Raw genomic sequence first — 19,763 nt, forward strand, 5'->3', positions numbered from 1 at the left:
CAAAACTGTGTTTTTGCAGTTTGGTCCTTTCACGCACGAAATTCGTGCGTGAATACTACTTATGTTCTTTTTTTTTTTTTTGTACTAGTTTAGTTCAACTTTTTTTTTTTGTGCTATTTAAGTCGCGGATTCCAAATTAAAGGCCTTCTCCCCGTTCCTTTTCTCCTGGCGGGAAGTGAATCATCATTATATGAAATATAATTTATTTAAGTTGTATACACTGATAAGACGTCTACCTCAAACAACCTCTCTACCCTAACAGGTTAGATAAGGTTGCGTACACAATCCCTTTCCTAGATCTTACCTGTGAAATTACACAGGGTAAATGGGCAATGTTGTAGTTGTTGTTCGTACACTAGTACTATTAGTGTAATTTTATTATGTTGAAGCGAAGTCTATTTCATTTAAAAGATTTAAGTTATTGATTTTTTTTCTTTATTTACCTAATTGTCTACAATACATATTTAATGTGCATTGTTAATTTTCCTTTTCATGGTCAATTACGTGAAATATTCTTTAATAACGGTAACTGTGAAATTCGAAATGAGAACCTATATCTGCTGTGGCGTTATATTAAAGTAGGTGATCATTATGTGTTGTTTTAACTCAAGTTCACTGTATATCTGGAATAAGTTTGGGAAAAAGATAAAATTTTAAATCCAAGCAGTTATTGTTAAAAGTACATGGAAGTTGCTTCAACAGACAAGGGGCATGGCCACTCATTTAACTTTTCATAAAATTTCTCTTTCTTTGGTACCTTCCGTGATGAATGCATTTTTTTTTTATTCACTTTCTCAAAGAAAATTCTCAAAATAAGTATAAATTTAAATTAAAAATTTTTATCTCAAAATAAGTATCACTTTAGAATTCAAGACCAAAATTGATAGGTGTTTCCAACTACACCCTTAACATTAAAGAAGTAATTCTATTTAATTTGTTTAATTCTAAAAAAATCATCTGATAAATAGAAATAACTTAGTAAACTACTTTATATATTATAGCTTAGTAAATTACTTTGTATATTTTTTTTAATGGGCATAAAAGCGATACCTATTTTGAGACAGAGAGAGTAATTAGATATGATCAAAGTTATGTCCATATGTTGCGACACTCTGAACTCTTAAACTATATATTGAAACTTACCTACTATTATTATTATTATTATTATTATTATTATAATATTATTTGTGGTGATAATAATTATTATTATTATTTCGGTTGAGCCGAATGTTTCAAAGGCCGGAAGGGAGATAGTCATGCCAAGATGTAAGTTTGAAAGTGGGCATGTGCTAAGCACATCAAGCCCTTAAGTAATATTATATGATTCTAAGTTCTATCATATGCTATTTGACAAAAGTCATACTCCTAATTTTGACAAATGTTTTGTCTAATAAAATACTCATGGAATCGTGAATCTAAATTCAAAAAGGTCCCCCATTAATTAAAGTTTAGTTTGTGAGAATGACCAAACAAGAGTAACACCAATTGAAAATTAACACAACAATTAAAGAAGAGCTCAAAATGGTCCCTTAACACACACAAATCTCGCAGACTTTATTATTACTCGAGTTGTTTTAGTGGACCACTACTGAAAAGTAAAACGTGTCATCGATCTATACGGTAAAAAATCACACTTCATCTAGTGGATAAATAAAAGCATCGTGTTTACTCACCGATATTCCAGAGCCACGTGGTCACGTGGTTCATATAAAGCGAGGTTAATTCGGTCATTATACTGTCACACAAAAAAGACGTTGACGTTCTCTTCGATCCATAAAACTGTTTCCTTCGCTAAATTCTTGCAGTTGCCAGAAGTGGAAATATTTTGAAACTGTGTTTTTTTTTTCTTCTATGAAATTGTTGTTTGGTTAATGGAGATTTTAAGAATGGAGGTAAGATTTCGTTGATTAAAGTTCTATGGGTTGGTTCTGTTTGGTACATCTTTTTTCTCTTTTTCACATTCATTAATGTTGACTTTATTCGACGCGTAAAGCTTCATCTTCATTTACTGAGAACGACACTATAAGCTTCAAGCTCACACTGTTGTTACTTAATCAGTTGAAGAAAAAGACTTTTCAGTTTTCAAGCTCTTTTTATTTTTTAATTTGTTTACAATTTACTTGACATCGAATAACCCGGATCTTGTTCTTTTAATACTTTTGGCCGTTGATAAAAACAAGGTTATGGTTTGCTCAATCTGAAAAAACAGATCTTTTTACCGTTAGGATCTTACTATTTTTATATGTTTTTACTGTGAGAATTTAATATCTCAGATTATTTGACGTTACGTTTTTATTATTTAAATGCAGAGAAGGTTGTGACCGTTGAATTGAAACCTTATCTATCTCTAAGGTCCCTATTTTTCTGCAGAAACAACCAAGAAGGTGAACAGTGAACTCTTTTTGTCAGTATAATATAACTTCTCTTGTTATATTAGTATATTTGTATACAAAATTTGTTGTTTAGATTTTTGTATTTTTTAAAGGTTTTGGGGTCCACAATTACTGAAAGTTCCAAGCTTTTCTTAGAATAAGAACTGTCACTTGGTGTTGAAGCATAGTTGGGTCCCAATATTACTGGTCCCCTTTAAGCAAAGTAATATAGATTGAGTTATGGCGCTTTTTATGGAATTTTAGGTCTTGAAAAAACTTGGTATTAAGGTTTTTAAGCAAAGTGCTTTTTTAAGCAAAGTGGTTAATCACAATATTGAGCTACCTAATCGTGTGGTTAATTGCTTAAATACTTTCTACAATTAGTTACATTGGTGGGAATATAGTATATTTAGGAATCAGTCAATAGCTACTGTATTTTTTAAACAATCACAACCACCATGTCTCAAACATTCTAATTATCTTTCCTTTTCTTTGTTGGCTGCATTAATATGAGAAAGTGAGAAAGTTTTCTTCTTTTTACGCTTTGTTTAGGTGACCCTGAATTATGGGTGTATTGTTGGCAATGTGATTGGAGTGGCTACAAAGAGGGGAAGGGGAAAAAGATAGGAATGGGAGCTATTGGTGGGGAAGAATTGAAGCAGTGGGAGAAAATGCAAGGGGCTGCATTGGGTGGTGAAGAGAAGATCTTGGTGTTGGTAAGGTTGAGACCTTTAAGTGAAAAAGAAATCGCGAGGAATGAAGTTTCAGATTGGGAGTGTATCAATGAGACCACCATCTTATATAGGAACAGTCTCCAGGAACGGTCTGGATTGCCAACTGCTTATTCCTTCGGTAAGAAAATTCAACATTTCAGCCTTTGCATTTAGACCCTATTTTTGTAGAATGAGGAATGATTAGTTAGAGGTAAATTGAGGGTTAGATCTGGATATTTTAGCTTGCTAACTCTGGCTGAGATCACTTCTTGGCTATGTTGCTCGAACTCTTCAAAAATGTCGACTGGTGCGCATAGGATTGTTCAAAAGTAGTGCATTTTGGAGGATCCGACATGGGTATGACAACTTTTTTGGAAAGTCCGAGCAACATAGCCTCCTGGGTTGTGCTGTTCTACTTTGCAGAACCATATATATTTATTGGGGTAATTTCATTGGCAGCTCAAGTGCAATCTATAAATGATGTACTGATGCTACACATATCTTCTTGCTTTTCTCTTCTGATATTAGATAGGGTATATAGAGGTGATTGCTCAACAAGGGAAGTGTATGAGGAAGGAACAAAGGACATTGCTCTTTCTGTTGTCAGCGGAATCAACTGTGAGTGTTCCAATCATATGCCTTTCTTTCACATTTTGTTGAAGATTCACTGTTCATTTGAAAAGGAACTCACTACTATGACTACCTAAATATATTATGCAGCAACTATCTTTGCATATGGGCAAACAAGCAGCGGAAAGACATACACAATGAACGGAATTACAGAGTTTACAGTAGCAGATATATATGATTATATGGAAAAGGTAATTTAATGTTAACTGTCAAATCACCTATATGGTCTCTATATAGCATCAAATTACGTTCTTTGACCTAGAATGTTTAAGCAGTGCATGAGATATTACATCTTATCTTCTTTTGTTCTTTATTTGCTGCAAACATGATATTTCCTTCTCTTGTACAGCACGAAGAAAGAGCTTTTGTTTTGAAGTTTTCTGCAATGGAGATCTACAATGAAGTTGTCCGAGACCTCCTCAGCTCAGATAGTTCTCCACTAAGGCTGCTTGATGATCCTGAGGTGAGTTTCTGTTTCTTAGTTTTAATAGTGAGCAGATGAAGTTTTCTAATGATTTTGAGTTTTGTAGAAAGGGACCATTATTGAGAAACTCACAGAAGAAACTTTAAGGGATTGGGACCATCTGAAAGAGCTCTTGTCCGTATGTGAAGGTAGTGTGAATCTCCAACTCTACGCTTTAGTTTTTATCAGAATATAGAAACTCGCACCTATTATATTTTCTCTAGAATTTACTAGTTTTATGGTCTTTATGCAGCTCAAAGACAAATTGGCGAGACTTATCTTAATGAAAATAGCTCCAGATCTCATCAAATTCTTAGACTGGTATTGCCTTGCTATCTCTTTTCTGGATAAAGTTATCATTGCCATGTTCTTCTCTCTGTCCGGATCAGTAAAGTACTATCATGGAATAGAGACGTGTGAATCCTTCTGATACGTTTTTGTTGTTCCGTGTCAGACAATTGAAAGTTCAGCTCGTGAGTTTATAGGGAAGGACAACAAAACAACTCTTTCTGCTAGTGTGGTATGCATCAATAAGCTCACTTTAGGATTTTATCGACATTCTCGACATGTACGCATGAATTGCTGATGGAAAATTTATGATTTTTGAATGCAGAATTTTGTTGATCTGGCAGGAAGCGAACGTGCATCTCAGGCTCTGTCAGTTGGACAAAGACTGAAAGAAGGCTGTCATATTAATCGTAGTTTGTTGACTTTGGGAACTGTTATTCGCAAGCTAAGGTTGATTCCTTGTTTCTTAAGTCATGTTGCTAAAAAATCTGGATCTGCTGCACTTAGCTACATATCTGAGAATGGTCTTTAAACATTAATTCAGTTTTGCTGTCCACATTGCAAGTTGGGTTATTTTTTTCTTTTTCGTCCCTCAGATTAGCGAAGATAAGCTTTTTGGTAATTAATAGTGTTGCTATGTGAATTGTGTATGTTTAACAGTACATGAAATGAGGTTAACCACATTATAGACTTCCATCACACTCTTTGAATATTTATATATACATGCAAGATGTGTGCATTCAATTCATCTTTTCTGCTACCTTATTGTTGAAGCTTCACTGCGTGTAACGACCTTTTTTAATTGCAGCAAGGGAAGACATGGGCATGTCAATTACAGAGATTCTAAGCTAACTCGTATCCTTCAACCTGCTTTGGGGGGAAATGCAAGAACTGCCATAGTCTGCACCTTGAGTCCTGCCCGAAGCCATGTAGAACAATCTCGAAATACACTTCTATTTGCCGTTTGTGCCAAAGAAGTGTCCACTAATGCACAAGTCAATGTTGTAATGTCTGACAAGGCATTGGTGAAGCATTTGCAGAAAGAGTTGGCTAGATTAGAGAGTGAGTTAAAAACCCCCACATCTACTTGTGATCATGTGGTATTGTTGAGAAAGAAAGACCAGCAGATTGAAAAGGCGAGTCTATTTTCCTACTGTTGCTTCTTCTGGAAATTTCAGCTACTAGATTCTGGATTGGTTACCACGAGCAGTTGAATTGATCTGGCGAGCCAATTGTTAATCTATTTTCTGTTCATGCCAAGGCTTTTATCTAACTGCTGATTTCACTTATTCTTCACTCAGTTAATTTGCAATTAATTTGTCTGAGCATCCTTGCTTCATGTTACGGCAAAGTTTCCTGAGAATTATATTAATTGAAGTGTTTTTAATTCCCAATTTTATCTGTCCATCTGAATTTTTTTTTGTCATCGTATTAAAATGGAGTCCAATTAGACATGACATTCGTTTGTTCATGGAATGTTTACATAGTTTATCTGGTAAAATCTGCAGCTAGAGAAACAAGTCAGGGAACTAACTAAGCAACGTGATCTTGCTCAATCGAGGGTTGAGGATTTGCTGCAGACTATTAAAATTGATAAAACCTCCAGCCAAAAGGTTTGTATTAAGTAACCTGTTTGAATTATCCATTAGAGATGTTCCTTTATCTGTTACTTATTTTTCGCAAATTTTCAGGATATATCAAGTCTACCTTCTGAAGGGAACACTTATGAAGATGAATGCTCTGTGTCTTGCTTATCAGCTGTAGGGGAGTCCTACATCAGGGACAATGAGAGTGATGCTACATCCTCTGCTGTGCCTGCTGCTGATCAGCATCAGAGGGGCAAAGAATCTGCAAATTTGACAGGAGAAGATTCCGATGACCATTGCAAGGAAGTTCGATGTATTGAGATGGACGAGTCTAGTGAAAAGCAAACCTTTGAATCCATCAGCTTGTCAGACACCGAGTATGGAGAAAGAATGTCAATGCCTCCTGCTTCCAGTATCAGACATTCTGACCTCCAACAGCAATCACCAGTGTTACTTGGACAAGCAAGCAGCACCAGCAGTCGTTCTCTTCATGGGGCCTGGGAGCAGAAAATGCAAGATATCCAGAATACAATCAGTTCTCTTGTCAGACCTTTCCCTGATGAGTCTTCTTCACCTGCCCTTTCAACAAGTATATCAGATTCTAGAAGCCGGAAATTAACAAGAAGCAGGAGCTGTAGAGCTAGTTTTATGCTTGGCTCACTTTCACCTGACTCTGAGACAGTTGGAGAAAGCGAGTCCACCCCACCTAATGTACTAGATAAGGATTTTACAGGAAAACCTGAACGGAAGCACTGGAAACTTCCTCTATTAATTTATGGTGCTAACAGATCTAAATTATCGAGAAACGATTCACAGTCTTCAATTGCTAGTGCTTTCGTGGATGGGAGTATTGCCCCTGGAGATGTGGATATCCCAAGTGTTGACAATTTTGTGGCAGGCCTGAAGGAGATGGCTAAGCATTATGATAATCAGCTTCATGATCAGGTTTGAACTATCTTGGTTCCAGCCATATGTTTAGAGTTGCTCACTCTTTTCTGCTTTTGTGTTTGTTATATGCATGGAATTACTGGCAGATGTTGCAGCATTTGGTTTCGGTGCATCATTTTATACTTTGGTCGAATTGATGACAAATACTGCTTGCATGATCAGTTCTTGCTTTCTCTTATTTTGGGTGGGCATGACTGGGTAACATTGCTAGCCAATGCAAAAATGACTATTCAGATTGGATTATGCTCATAGAGATAACAAATTTAGAATAGTGTGTAAGTTGTTTGTGTAATTATTTGTTCAGTAAGCATTAAGTTTATAACTTAACGGAACTTGATGCATATGGTATGCATTTTTCGCATGTTGATTCACTAGGTGATGTGCTTGGTCTCTCTTTGTGTTTCGTGAATTGAAAGTTAAATGACTCGGAAAAGCCGTTAATATCCTGAACTTTGTCCTCATTACATGTATTAATAAATATGTTAGGCTCAAGAGGCTGGAAAGTCAAAAAGGAGCGTCAAAAGTGTTGGAGTGGACTCGTTGGAGGCTCCTTCAGATTGGCCTCTTGAATTTGGAAGGCTACAGAAAATGATCATTGAACTATGGCAAACTTGCCATATTTCATTGATCCACAGGACATACTTCTTCCTGCTGTTTAAAGGTGACCGTATGGATTCTATTTACATGGAGGTAGAGGTAAGAAGACTTTCCTTCCTCAAGGAAATACTTTCAAATGGAAATTCAGCTGTGCAAGGCGGTCAGACAATCACGCTTGCATCAAGGTATATTCTCTACCTTGCTCTCATATTCCTGTTATTCCTCCCAATTTTCGGTGTGTGCGCACACTAGTCTTGTGTGCAAGTGTTGATTTTGATGCCAATGTAAATTTGTTAGAGCCATAGACATATAGACTGAAATTACTAGCTTAAAGTTGATGTATAGTAACTGATATCATGGAAATTGTGTAACTACCATCTCTGCAGCCATCTGCTAATATGATTCAATTATCATTCTTGATTTTTTAACAGCCTCAAAGCTCTTAGACGCGAGAGAGATATGCTCAGTCGGCTCATATATAAAAGGTTCCCTGGAGCTGAAAGGAATGAAATATACCAGAAATGGGGCATAAGTTTGAACTCGAAAAGGAGAAGACACCAACTGGTTCATCATCTTTGGAGTGACACAGATCTGAATCGTGTGATAGAGAGTGCTGCCATTGTCGCAAAGCTGATTGGGTTCTCTGATCAGGGTCCGGCCCTCAAGGAGATGTTTGGGCTCAGTATTGCACCTCCGCGGAAGAGCAGGAGATCTTTTGGCTGGAAGAACAGTATGGCATCCCTTATCTGAGCTTTTCCAAAGTTTGGTAGGAAAAATTATAGGTGAATTTAGCAATAGTCTTACTATGAATGGGATTGGTGGATTAGATACATGGCCAATTCACTGATTAGGATTGTATGGTCTCCTCGTATTAGTTTGCTTAGGTTGGTGTAATGCTACTCTGGGAATCAATGTAATTTGTCGTTTCATATTTGATAATAGATGATGTTTTTTCATTTACTCAGCTGTTCTGCATTGGCTATATTTTTGTTAGGTAGGTTTTAAATCTAACTCTGGAATTGGAGAAACTGTTCAAGTAATTCTTTTGGCATATCATGTTATTATAAAACCGTTTTTAACAATCTATGCTGAAATTGGAGGGAGTGTTCAAGTAATTTTTCGGGCATATCATGTCATTATAAAATTACCAATTATTTGTAAGGATATAATTCGGATTCTATTAAAGGGAAAATGCTTATGGTTGTTGCATGAAGCACCTTGGGGAAAATCTCCGAACCACCTTTCACAATACGAAGGTCGTATCTCAATTTTATAAAGTAGCAAAATCGTACAATATAGATGAGTTCAATGACCATTTCAATCAAATCAGAGATACCGTCCCTGGGGCCACCGAACATCTTGAACGTGTTGGATTCCATAGATGGAGCAGGGTATTCTTCCCCGGAAATAGGTATTCATACATTACCTTTCCAACAAATAACACATCTGTTGGAACAACTAACTCACTTGTTGCAACAGGTAAGTTAGTTGTTCCAACAACTCACTTAGTTGTTGCATTTTGTTATGACACAGAGACAATAACTGAAGCTCTCTCCAACAAGTAACACATCTGTTGGAACAACTAACTCACTTGTTGAAACAGGTAATTTAGTTGTTCCAACAACTCACTTAGTTGTTGTATTTTGTTATGACACAGAGACAATAACTGAAGCTCTCTCCAACAAGTAACACATCTGTTGGAACAACTACCTCACTTGTTGCAACAGGTAATTTATTGTTCCAACAACTCACTTAGTTGTTGCATTTTGTTATGACACAGAGACGATAACTGAATCTCTCTCCAACAAGTAACACATCTGTTGGAACAACTAACTCACTTGTTGCAACAGGTAATTTAGTTGTTCCAACAACTCACTTAGTTGTTGCATTTTGGTATAACATAGAGACAATAACTGAAGCTCTTTCCAACAAGTAACACATCTGTTGGAACAACTAAATCACTTGTTGCAACAGGTAAATTAGTTGTTCCAATAACTTACTTAGTTGTTGCATTTTGGTATGACACAGAGACAATAACTGAAGCTCTCTCCAACAAGTAACACATCTGTTTGATATTTAAGCAGCTGTTTGATATTTTCCAACAACTATAATCGTTTGTACGTTAAGGATTACGTTATTGTTTATTTTCACAAGTATAATCTTATGACGTCAAACATTGCTGAGTCGGTGAATTCAATGTTCAATGTTGAAAGAGAATTTCCCGTTACTTCTTTATTTGATGCCATAAACAGGAGATTTGCAAAAAAAAAAATCATGAGAGACGTACGGAGTTCATCGACTCACCAAACATCTTTGTTCCTTCAGTTGAATTTTTTTTTCAAAATTTGTCAACTTGGGGAACAAGTTGTTAGCCCATCAAATAGCCAACTACAAGTTCAGCGTCATCGGTCACGGTGCAGTTGCGACAATCGATCTGCAAAGTAGATCTTGTACTTGTAGAGTTTTTGACCTGGACAAAATACCTTGTCCACATGCAATGGCAACGCTTCGTGTCCAATATGGTGACGACTTTGGAAGACGGATTTATGACTACTCATCTCCATATTATAAGGTGGAGAATTACATAATTGCCTATTGTGAGGAAATTTGTCCTGTGCCTTCTGAAGAATCTTGGGAAGTTTCTTTGGAGATTTTAGAGAGAGATACCTCCTCCATATGTTGATCCAAGCAAACCCGGAAGAAGGCAGACAAAGACGAGGCGTGGAATCGGGGAATCATTTCCAACGAGAAAAAACAAATGCTCCTTATACAAAACAACTGGCCATAAAAAAATAACATGTCCAAGCCTAGATGCTCCATAGTTGTAAATTGCATTATGCTTTAATAATAGTTATCTGTTGGAACTTTATGACATTGTAATGTTATTGTTTCTTAGCATGGTAATTTATGTTTAACTTCCAGCAAGTAATAAATCTGTTGCAACAACCAAGTTACATGTTGGTGTTTTTTCAACTAAGTTATGTGTTACAACTTGTGTTTTATCCAACAAGAGTAAGGATTTGTTCAAAAACTTAATCATTTGCTGCACAGATATTACAATTGTTGCAACATATTCTACATGTGCTGCAACAGATACTGTACTTGCTGCAACGGATACTATAGCCGCTGCAATAGATACTATAGTTGTTGCAACAGATTCCTCACATGCTGCAGCAGATACTATACTTGCTGCAACAGATACTACTTGGTTCACCCATATTTAGTGATCAACTACTCGATTCACCCATATTTAGTGATAAACAAAGGAAATCAACCATATTTAGTGATAAACAATGGAATACTTAATCAATTTGATGTATTTTGAGTCAGCAAAGAGGATCTCCTAAGTCAGCATGCACTAAATCGAGTGATCATCAGAGTGAATTGATGTGAACTGCTTGATTCACCCATATTTAGTGATAAACAAAGGAAATCAACCATATTTAGTGATAAACAATGACATACTTAATCAATTTGGTATATTTTGAGTCAGCAAAGAGGATCTCCTAAGTTAGCATGCACTAAATCGAGTGATCATTAGAGTGAATTGATGTGAACTACTCGATTCACTCATATTTAGTGATAAACAAAGGAAATCAATCATATTTAGTGATGAACAATGGAATGCTTAATCAATTTGCAAGTACATTGTTGCAACAACTACGTAAATTGTTGCAACAAAAGATACATATGTTCCAACAAATTCCTTACTTGTTGCAACATCTTCAGCAGCTGTTGCCTGTTGGATTATTTGCAATAGAAGATCCATATGTTCCAATAGATGCCTTACAAGTTGCAACAACTACGTAAATTGTTGCAACAGAAGATCCATATGTTCCAACAGATGCCTTACTTGTTGCAACAACTACGTAAATTGTTGCAACAGAAGATCCATATGTTCCAACAGATTCCTAACTTGTTGCAACATCTTCAGCAGCTGCTGGATTATTTGCAACAGAAGATCCATATGTTCCAACAGATGCCTTACTTATTGCAACAACTAAGTAAATTGTTGCAACAGAAGATCCATATGTTCCAACAGATGCCTTACTTGTTGCAACAACTAAGTAAATTATTGCAACAGAAGATCCATATGTTCCAACAGATTCCTTACTTGTTGCAACATCTTCAGCAGCTGCTGGATTATTTGCAACAGAAGGTCCATATGCTCCAACAGATTCTTACTTGTTGCAACATCTTCACATCTGTTGCAATATTTGCACTAGTTGTTTTATTTTTACCAACAATTTAGGTATTTGTTCCAATATATCTGTCACTTGCGTAAAACTACTGAAACAACTTAAACAATATATAAGGGTACTGAGCATAGAATATATATTTAACAAATTTACATAATGTGTTCATCCACCATAATTCAAATGCAAGCGAAATATGAGAGAAATTGTTTAATGCAAACATAATTTAAGAGAAATTGTTTGTCCCGACATTAGGGCTTCAACACCTTATCAATAATTCCACAAGCCCACCTCCATTGCATCCTCTCCACAGTATTGTCACTCAATAAGGTATCGGGCTTGGTCATATTCGTGCGGGTAAGCAAAGCTTCAACAAAAGCAAGTGACCAGGAAGCACATGCCTTATTGGTCTCATTGCGGGGGATATCTTTCTTCAGAACAAACTTCCATGATTCATTCAGCAACTTTTCAGGTAAGTGTAAGAACATGCCACTCTGCTTTAGCAACTTGGGGAACAAATCCATTAATGGCTGCATGTGGCAAAAGAAAGCACTGTCTTCATTACATGGGATGTTGCAATCATAATCATTTATGATACCCTCCTCAATGATGATCTCAACAGTGACAAAATGGTTGTCATTAATATTCATGACAGCTATGATCCTTTTGGCACCAATCCATTCGCAGCCACCTGGGTAGGGCACACTACCTCTGGGAAAAGTGAAACCATCATCGTCCCACCTAAAGAGAGCAAGTCTTTGATCATAGGGCACGACACCCACATTTGTAGACTTATCGAACAATCCTAAGTACCTGTTGCGACAGTGATGGTAGAAGTTGAGGTCCATGATTCTATAAGAGGAATCATAGTGCTCAGGGAAATTGAGCTGTCTCATAAGTTTGGCAAAATACATTTTCAATCTCAATTTTCTTAATGTCAAATTTAATTGAATTTTGACTTGATGTGGTCCCTACAAGTCACCTCTAGTAATTTCCAAACTTAAAAGTCACCTGTAATTAAATTTTCGGAAAAGGCTCAAATATGTCATCGAACTATCAGAAATTGTTCATTTATGTCACTCGTTGAAAGTTTGGCTCAAATATGCCACTGCCGTTACCTTTTTGGCTCATCCATGCCATTATTCACTAACGGTGATTTTAAAATACCAGATATGCCACGTGGCAAAAAATTTTTGGTCCACGTCACTTAAATGAAAACCAGCCAAAATAAATCCTAATTAAACCAACGGAAAAGGCTCAAATATGCCATCGAACTATCAGAAATGGCTCATTTATGCCACTCGTTGAAAGTTTGGCTCAAATATGCCACTGCCGTTACCTTTTTGACACTCCGCTTGGATCTCCAGTGAATTGAATCCTTTTACCACCAGTTGGTGGCCTCATTCTTGTCTTCCTCATGGCCAGCAATGTATCAACTTCCGATATGACTTTTGGCCTCAATGTCGGGTCTTCGTCATCGCCAATATCAGGTCCATATGCTATTGATAGTTTAGTACCAATTTGAGTTTCGAAGCCCGATTGTTGAGATTGTTGTGTACCAAATTCAAGTTCATAACAGTTGCTTCTTGAGGTCTGGCCAGTTTTTTCCTTTCCCTTCCCCTTCTTTGGAATTTGTCCAGCTTTTTTCTTCTGTCAACCAAACAACTATTACCAGCAAACCACAATAACCAGCAACTATTTAAATCCAGCGACTCATAAATCCAACAACTCAAAAAGGTAACGGCAGTGGCATATTTGAGCCAAACTTTCAACGAGTGGCATAAATGAGCCATTTCTGATAGTTCGATGGCATATTTGAGCCTTTTCCGTTGGTTTAATTAGGATTTATTTTGGCTGGTTTTCATTTAAGTGACGTGGACCAATAAATTTTTGCCACGTGGCATATCTGGTATTTTAAAACCACTGTTAGTGAATAATGGCATGGATGAGCCAAAAAGGTAACCGCAGTGGCATATTTGAGCCAAACTTTCAATGAGTGACATAAATGAGCAATTTCTGATAGTTCGATGGCATATTTGAGCCTTTTCCGTTAAATTTTCGCCCAAAGTTAAAGAGGGTAGATTATTAGGCGCTCGGTACGACGTCGTAGTGGGGTTAGCTTAGAAGAGAAAGATCCAGAAAGGGGGAAGAGCTTCGACAGAGTAAACAGAAAGAGATTGAGAAAGCGATGAGCGGAATAGCATCGATATCGTTCGTAGCTAGAAGAGCAGCGCAAAGGGAGAGGGTTCGAATCCTCTACAGGCGTGCTCTCAGAGACACTCTTAATTGGGCCGTCCATCGTCATCTCTTCTATCCTGATGTATTAATCTTTTCATTCCTAGGGTTTCGATTTTCCAAGTTTCCTTCATACGATTTATAAATATATTCGTGTTTTTTTTTACTAATTAACACGGTGATTCGTTTTGTTTATTTGGTTCAGGCGGATGCCCTAAGGGAGAGATTCGAGGCCAACCGAAAAGTGGTTTGTTTTCATTTTCCTTATCCTTTTTTTTTTGTGATTTTTATGTTTACCAGAACGGTAGTTATAAAAAAATTGTCATTTTTAGCTCGATGTTGAGATTGAAGGTTATGTTTTAGTGTTATACAGAGCGATTTGTTCATGTGAAATGTTTTGACGATGTATGCATCAAAAAAAAAAAGAATTCGCCTTGAGTGAAGTATCAATTTTTATTTTTTTTATTTTTTATGACATGGGAGCCGCAGCGGCTACCCTTCGGGTGCGCACAGGGTAAACCCAGCTCCTGTGTAATAGCTCGCAAACCACACAGAAGAGGTAACCCGCACTAGGCAAGCCCGATGCGACGAGCTCGACCCAAGTGAAGTATCAAATGAAATGACAGAAGTATTAGTCAAGCTTATAAATTTATTTTACACTGGACGGAGTCCTCAAATCATCGTTTCATTTTTCTTTTCCTTATACATTTTGGAGTGTATAAATTGTCTTTTTCATGGTAGGATATATATTTTTAGCTCAATATGACTGAAGTTTATGATTACTGTTAAACTCAGTGACTTGTTCTTGATTTTTTTTTATCATATCTGTGACCGAAACAAAATCACATTCGTCGTGCACAATTAGTTTTTGATGTACAAGTAATACTGGAAATGATGTGAGTTCAATGTAGCCGATTCTGCTATATAGTAAGAATAAATAGTTCCTTATTGAAGTTTTGTCTCGATTTAAAACTTATCAAGAATTGTTACTTTCCTGAACTCAGGATTCTGCATTAAAGTTCTTTATGGATAATGAGAAATGACTCTAGTGGAATTGTATTTCTGTAGTTAAACATTTCCTGCATTATGTTTGATTTTTTGCAGTTTTGTCTTTAAGTTCATTTATTCTGTTTTGGTTTGTTAACATCCAGGAAGATATTGAAACTATTGATAGACTTATAGCCGATGGTGAAGCATCCTATAATAAGTGGCGGCACCCTGACCCTTATGTCGGTATGTTTCTCTATGAGTTTCATAACAAAAAACAAGTTGAAGTCTACTATATGAGTCCTCTCTATCTATGTGTTCTTTAAAAGTTTCATGCTTTCAGTAAACTGGATTTCAACCCTCTGAACTAAACATGTTAGATACGATGTCGGAGACTGTATTGTATAAGAAACAGGTATTGAATTGAATTAGGCCAGGGTTTCGGGGTCTAGTGGTGAGAGCTGAATATAGTTACTCACCTCACAGCCCAATTTCCTCTGTGGGGTGTATACCGGCCGGGTTGCTGCCCGGAGGACCAAACCTGACTGCTGGGACAAGCTTGGTATACTGTCTTCCCTTTAAGGCGGTATAGTCGCATTGCAATTATTCCACCAGTACGGGTCACTTTATCCGGATGTAACAGTGTAGTAGCAACTGCAGACGGGGCTTGTGATGTGTGGGTAAGGCGCAACAGGTTCAAACCCTACCTCAGAGAAAAGCTTGGTATTTTGAGTGGAGAAGGGTAGAGGAGTGAGCCCATTATCTACCGAGTTTCAACTGTGCGCCATTGGACGTCAGGGATTTCTTAGTTATCAAAAAGAAATGTTGAATTGGAACTTTTCTTAAAACTTTTAGCCGGCCTACTTTCTGTTGGAATCTATCACATGCTCCCAAGAGTTTGGGGTCTTCACTTCTTGGATTCAGGGAGTATGCTTTTCACGTGAAAAAGACTGTCTAATCATAAAATGTCTAGTGGATTTAAAAAAAAAAAAATTGAAAAAAATCTAGATGATACTTCTTATCTGAATTTTTATCTTCTTTGTTAATCTAATTCTTATCCTATTTACTTCTGCATGTTTCCTTATTGGAGTATGTGATTATCTTTTTGGTCACGCAACGTTTGTTCAATATTTAACAGCATTAAACATCTGACATGTAAATGTTTTTACGTGAATGGATACAAAAGGGACATGCACAAAGCCAACTTATTATTAGATCTTGAAAGAAAAAAGTCTCTTTAATTTTTTGACACACTGGATATGTGATAAGTTTCAGAAACATGAAAGTTGAATGAGCTCTTTCATGTTTTAGACTTTTGGTAATAGTTTTTCTCTTTCTATGATGAGCAGTTCCGTGGGCACCTGGTGGTTCCAAGTTCAACAGAAATCCAGTGCCGCCAGAAGGGGTAATTTTCTTAAAAATTTATTTACATCACATTCGATATGTCAGTTTACGCTAGTTGCTTAAATTGTTCACATCCAGTGTGTCAACTTACACTAGTTGCTTAAGTCATTTGCTTTGTTTGATCAGTTTCTGCAAATACCATCTGGAGTCTTCAACTGTTAAACATTTTACCCGTTTTTACAAAATTGCTAGTTCATTTTTATTTCTCTTTTTTTTTCTTTTTTTTTTTCCGGCAATGTCAGGACTTGAGTTTATATTTATTTCCTCATCGTGAATTGCTGTCCGAAATTTCATCGTTATTTTCCTAGATTCATATGACTACAGCAGGTGTTTAGGTCAATTATATTCACAATTCATGCAGAGTTTTTGTTCATTTTAAATAATTGTTCATATTAAAATAGTTAAATATTGAACTGTCAAAAGAGGGAACTTATCGAAAAGATGTCACATCAACATCATGGGTATACGATGTCATACTTAGAGCCTGTTTGGGGTAGTCTAACTTATTTTTTTTTGGCTTATAAGTTGTTTTCAGCTTATAAGCTGCTTTAGATAAACTAAGTCAAATGGGCCCAATTATTTTTTTGAGCTTATTTTATGCACAAAATGACTTTAAGCTGGCCAGCCAAACACTCAAAAAAGCTGAAAACAGCTTATAAGCAACTTATAAGCCAATCCAAACGGGCTCTTAGTGTATTATTGTTAATTATTTACATGGAAATCTAGGATAGTAGGAAGCAAAGCAGGATACGCATGTTGTGATAGGAGTATTTTGGTTTTCTGCTCCCTCCAATCTCCATAGAAGTTTGTGTCCTTATTTGACCCAGCTTGATTAGTAGGGTGAGAGATGTAATGTTTTTGATTAGTGAATTGTATTAGAAAAGGTTCAGGGGATGCTACATAGGGCCACATTCTTTTTCGCTCATAGATATGTACATCAACCCACGCACAAAATCTCAAAGCACTGTGCTATTCTTCTATATTAACCAATCTCAATTTGTCTGATATGATAACCGACATGGCCTTCCAGTGTTTGCAGTTCATGCTTTCGCCTACCTAGCCTCTTCCTCTTCCAACCCGAACCTATTAACATCCATTTCTTGCAATGACATCCAACACCTGAAGCTGAGTTATATTCAACATCAGTTCTCCAGATAGTTGCTTTCATTGGCAAGCACAAAAGCCTTCTGTTTCTATCTCCTCTTCTGCTCCACGGGCATGTCTCTGCCGGTCCTTGTGCATCGTCTTCCCCTATATTTTGGTGTTCAACACAGCAAGATCAAACTTCTAATTGTATTGATGCCACCAGGCCAGCCCTGTGCTCTTTCATTTTTTTTTTTTTTTGTGTCATCGCTGTGCAGTTCCCTGCCTTTCAGTCTTCAGGATGGGGTGCTGCCATATTTCTGGTCCCAATTTTCCATTTCCTTATCGAGGGACTCACTAAACCACATTTCCATGTACTTCCCTTCATCTTGGAGTAATTTCAATTGGGAGTAGTTCTGGTCCAAAAGATCAGTGTTGGAGTGGGTTAGATCTAGATTGATGTTGGTCCAAATGTTACACCTACCTCTATGCTCTCTCTCCTCAGACCCACTCAACCTAACTCGATATGTAAATAAATGATCTGAATCCAGAACTCTTCCATTTTAGGACCATGTTTGACCCCAAAAAAGTATCCCCTTTGAGGGATCAGGAACAACAAAATAAAAGAAGGGTAAAACTTGTTGGATTTGTATGGTCCAATGCCATCACTTTGGTGTCTTTTGGACTATGAAGTTACAATACTACTGTATTAATTAGTTTGTTTTTGGTGTAACATGGAGTTTATGTAAATGTCACAGAAGCCATGATCGAGTTCATTACTACCCTACAGAATCGAGAATACTTTTGTTTTTTTGCTCTTCTTATATTGTTGTTACACCAAGCAGACTTCATGGATCCTTTAATGTTTAAGAACTCCTTGGCTCTTGATGCAGATTGAGATAGTGTATGACTATGGCAAGGAAGAGGCTGAACTAGTATGATATTCTCCCATGAAATGAATAAAAGGTAGAATCATGTTAACTCGTGCATCTTCACATATTTGCTGTGACCAATAGTTTCATCATGTTTATCTCCTCCGTTGCTCTCCCCAAACACACACCAAAAAAAAATAAAAAATGGAGACACCTTAACCAGAAAAAAGGGGAGTGATGCATCTTTTGAGGTTAATGTGGTGCAGGTACAAAATTTGAACAGCAAAAATATAGATTAAATTGGTCCGATAAATTTTAACATTTTAGTAAAGTATTTTCAGCTACGGGCATATACGACATCTGCAGTGAATTGATAACAATCTATATTTGTAATTTTGCCATTTGATTAAATATTTTCATATTTTGGGTGGCAGATTCAGGAAGTGCAGGCATGGAGGGAGAGTCGCATCCAGTCTCGTCTTTTTTTTTTAGTGATTACATCTGCTTCGCTAACTTTGAACAATGAGACGTTAAATATGTTTTCTGGTTTGAGTTTAGAGAAATGGGAATTGGCATGGCACGATGCTTGCCTTAATTTGACCGTTTAGCAACTGTGAGCTGCAAACCAAGAATTGCAAAAATAAATGTCAGATTTTGAATTTGAAATAGATAAATGTGAGGATTTGTTTGGATTGCAATTTATCAGGTTTCGGTAATCATGATTCGAATGTTACCTTTTTTGGGGGACAAGTGTTGTGATACTGTTGTCTGAACAATTACTTGTTAAAATCTCGTGGACTTCCCTTTTATGCTAGATGACGGACAAACAATTGTCCCATTTGTTTGGCAGACGGAACAGATATGCTATTCTTCTGTCTTAAAATTGTAGTTTGGATTAGAAGGGAATAAATAGCCAATAAAATGAAAGATACATAGCAGAAGGAAGCAATAGTCCTGCAATAAAAAGGAGCATAATTTTCTAACAAATCAATCGCATTAGATTGATGCCTTGCGTTACTCTGGTAAATCAACAAATGATTTGGGCTTTTATTTTCTTAGGTTTTGAGTAAACTGTCATTTTAAACTGTACAGTGTTTTGTGGCAACAAGCCACAAAGGGAAGTGTTTTTTAGGTGTAATAATGGAATGGGGTCATTATTATTAGATCTAAAATAATAATCTTTTACTGGCTTCGCATGAAGAAAGCCTTCAAATGAAATTTCTCTCCAGTAGAGATATCCAAATTTATTACGCCCAAGTTAAATTGTTAAGAGCGGGTTCAATCAACTAAAATGTGATTCTTTCAAAATCACCTGATGTATCATAACCATTTTGCAAATGATTTATCCTTGGATAACAAATGAATGAAAGAAAAATCCAACCAAAAATC

At 36.6% G+C, this 19,763-nt stretch overlaps 2 protein-coding genes across 2 annotated transcripts; both read left to right on the forward strand.

Annotated features, from left to right (window-relative positions):
* Positions 1 to 1,736: 1,736 nt before the first annotated feature.
* Positions 1,737 to 8,557, forward strand: LOC132599234 (kinesin-like protein KIN-7E). The gene is made up of 15 exons (XM_060312522.1): positions 1,737 to 1,892; positions 2,310 to 2,384; positions 2,925 to 3,224; positions 3,614 to 3,703; positions 3,806 to 3,906; positions 4,065 to 4,178; positions 4,246 to 4,327; positions 4,432 to 4,499; positions 4,633 to 4,698; positions 4,792 to 4,916; positions 5,275 to 5,602; positions 5,975 to 6,079; positions 6,158 to 6,997; positions 7,487 to 7,782; positions 8,029 to 8,557. The coding sequence occupies exons 3-15, from the start codon at positions 3,002 to 3,004 to the stop codon at positions 8,345 to 8,347; spliced, it is 2,757 nt and encodes a 918-aa protein (XP_060168505.1). The 5' UTR covers positions 1,737 to 1,892; positions 2,310 to 2,384; positions 2,925 to 3,001; the 3' UTR covers positions 8,348 to 8,557.
* A 5,332-nt stretch (positions 8,558 to 13,889) lies between these two features.
* LOC132599235 (NADH dehydrogenase [ubiquinone] 1 beta subcomplex subunit 9) lies at positions 13,890 to 19,072 on the forward strand. Its single transcript, XM_060312523.1, has 6 exons — positions 13,890 to 14,113; positions 14,234 to 14,275; positions 15,180 to 15,261; positions 16,365 to 16,420; positions 18,396 to 18,468; positions 18,809 to 19,072. The coding sequence occupies exons 1-5, from the start codon at positions 13,982 to 13,984 to the stop codon at positions 18,441 to 18,443; spliced, it is 360 nt and encodes a 119-aa protein (XP_060168506.1). The 5' UTR covers positions 13,890 to 13,981; the 3' UTR covers positions 18,444 to 18,468; positions 18,809 to 19,072.
* Positions 19,073 to 19,763: the final 691 nt, after the last annotated feature.

Source organism: Lycium barbarum, chromosome 6, assembly GCF_019175385.1.
Source record: "Lycium barbarum isolate Lr01 chromosome 6, ASM1917538v2, whole genome shotgun sequence".
Lineage (NCBI taxonomy): Eukaryota > Viridiplantae > Streptophyta > Magnoliopsida > Solanales > Solanaceae > Lycium > Lycium barbarum.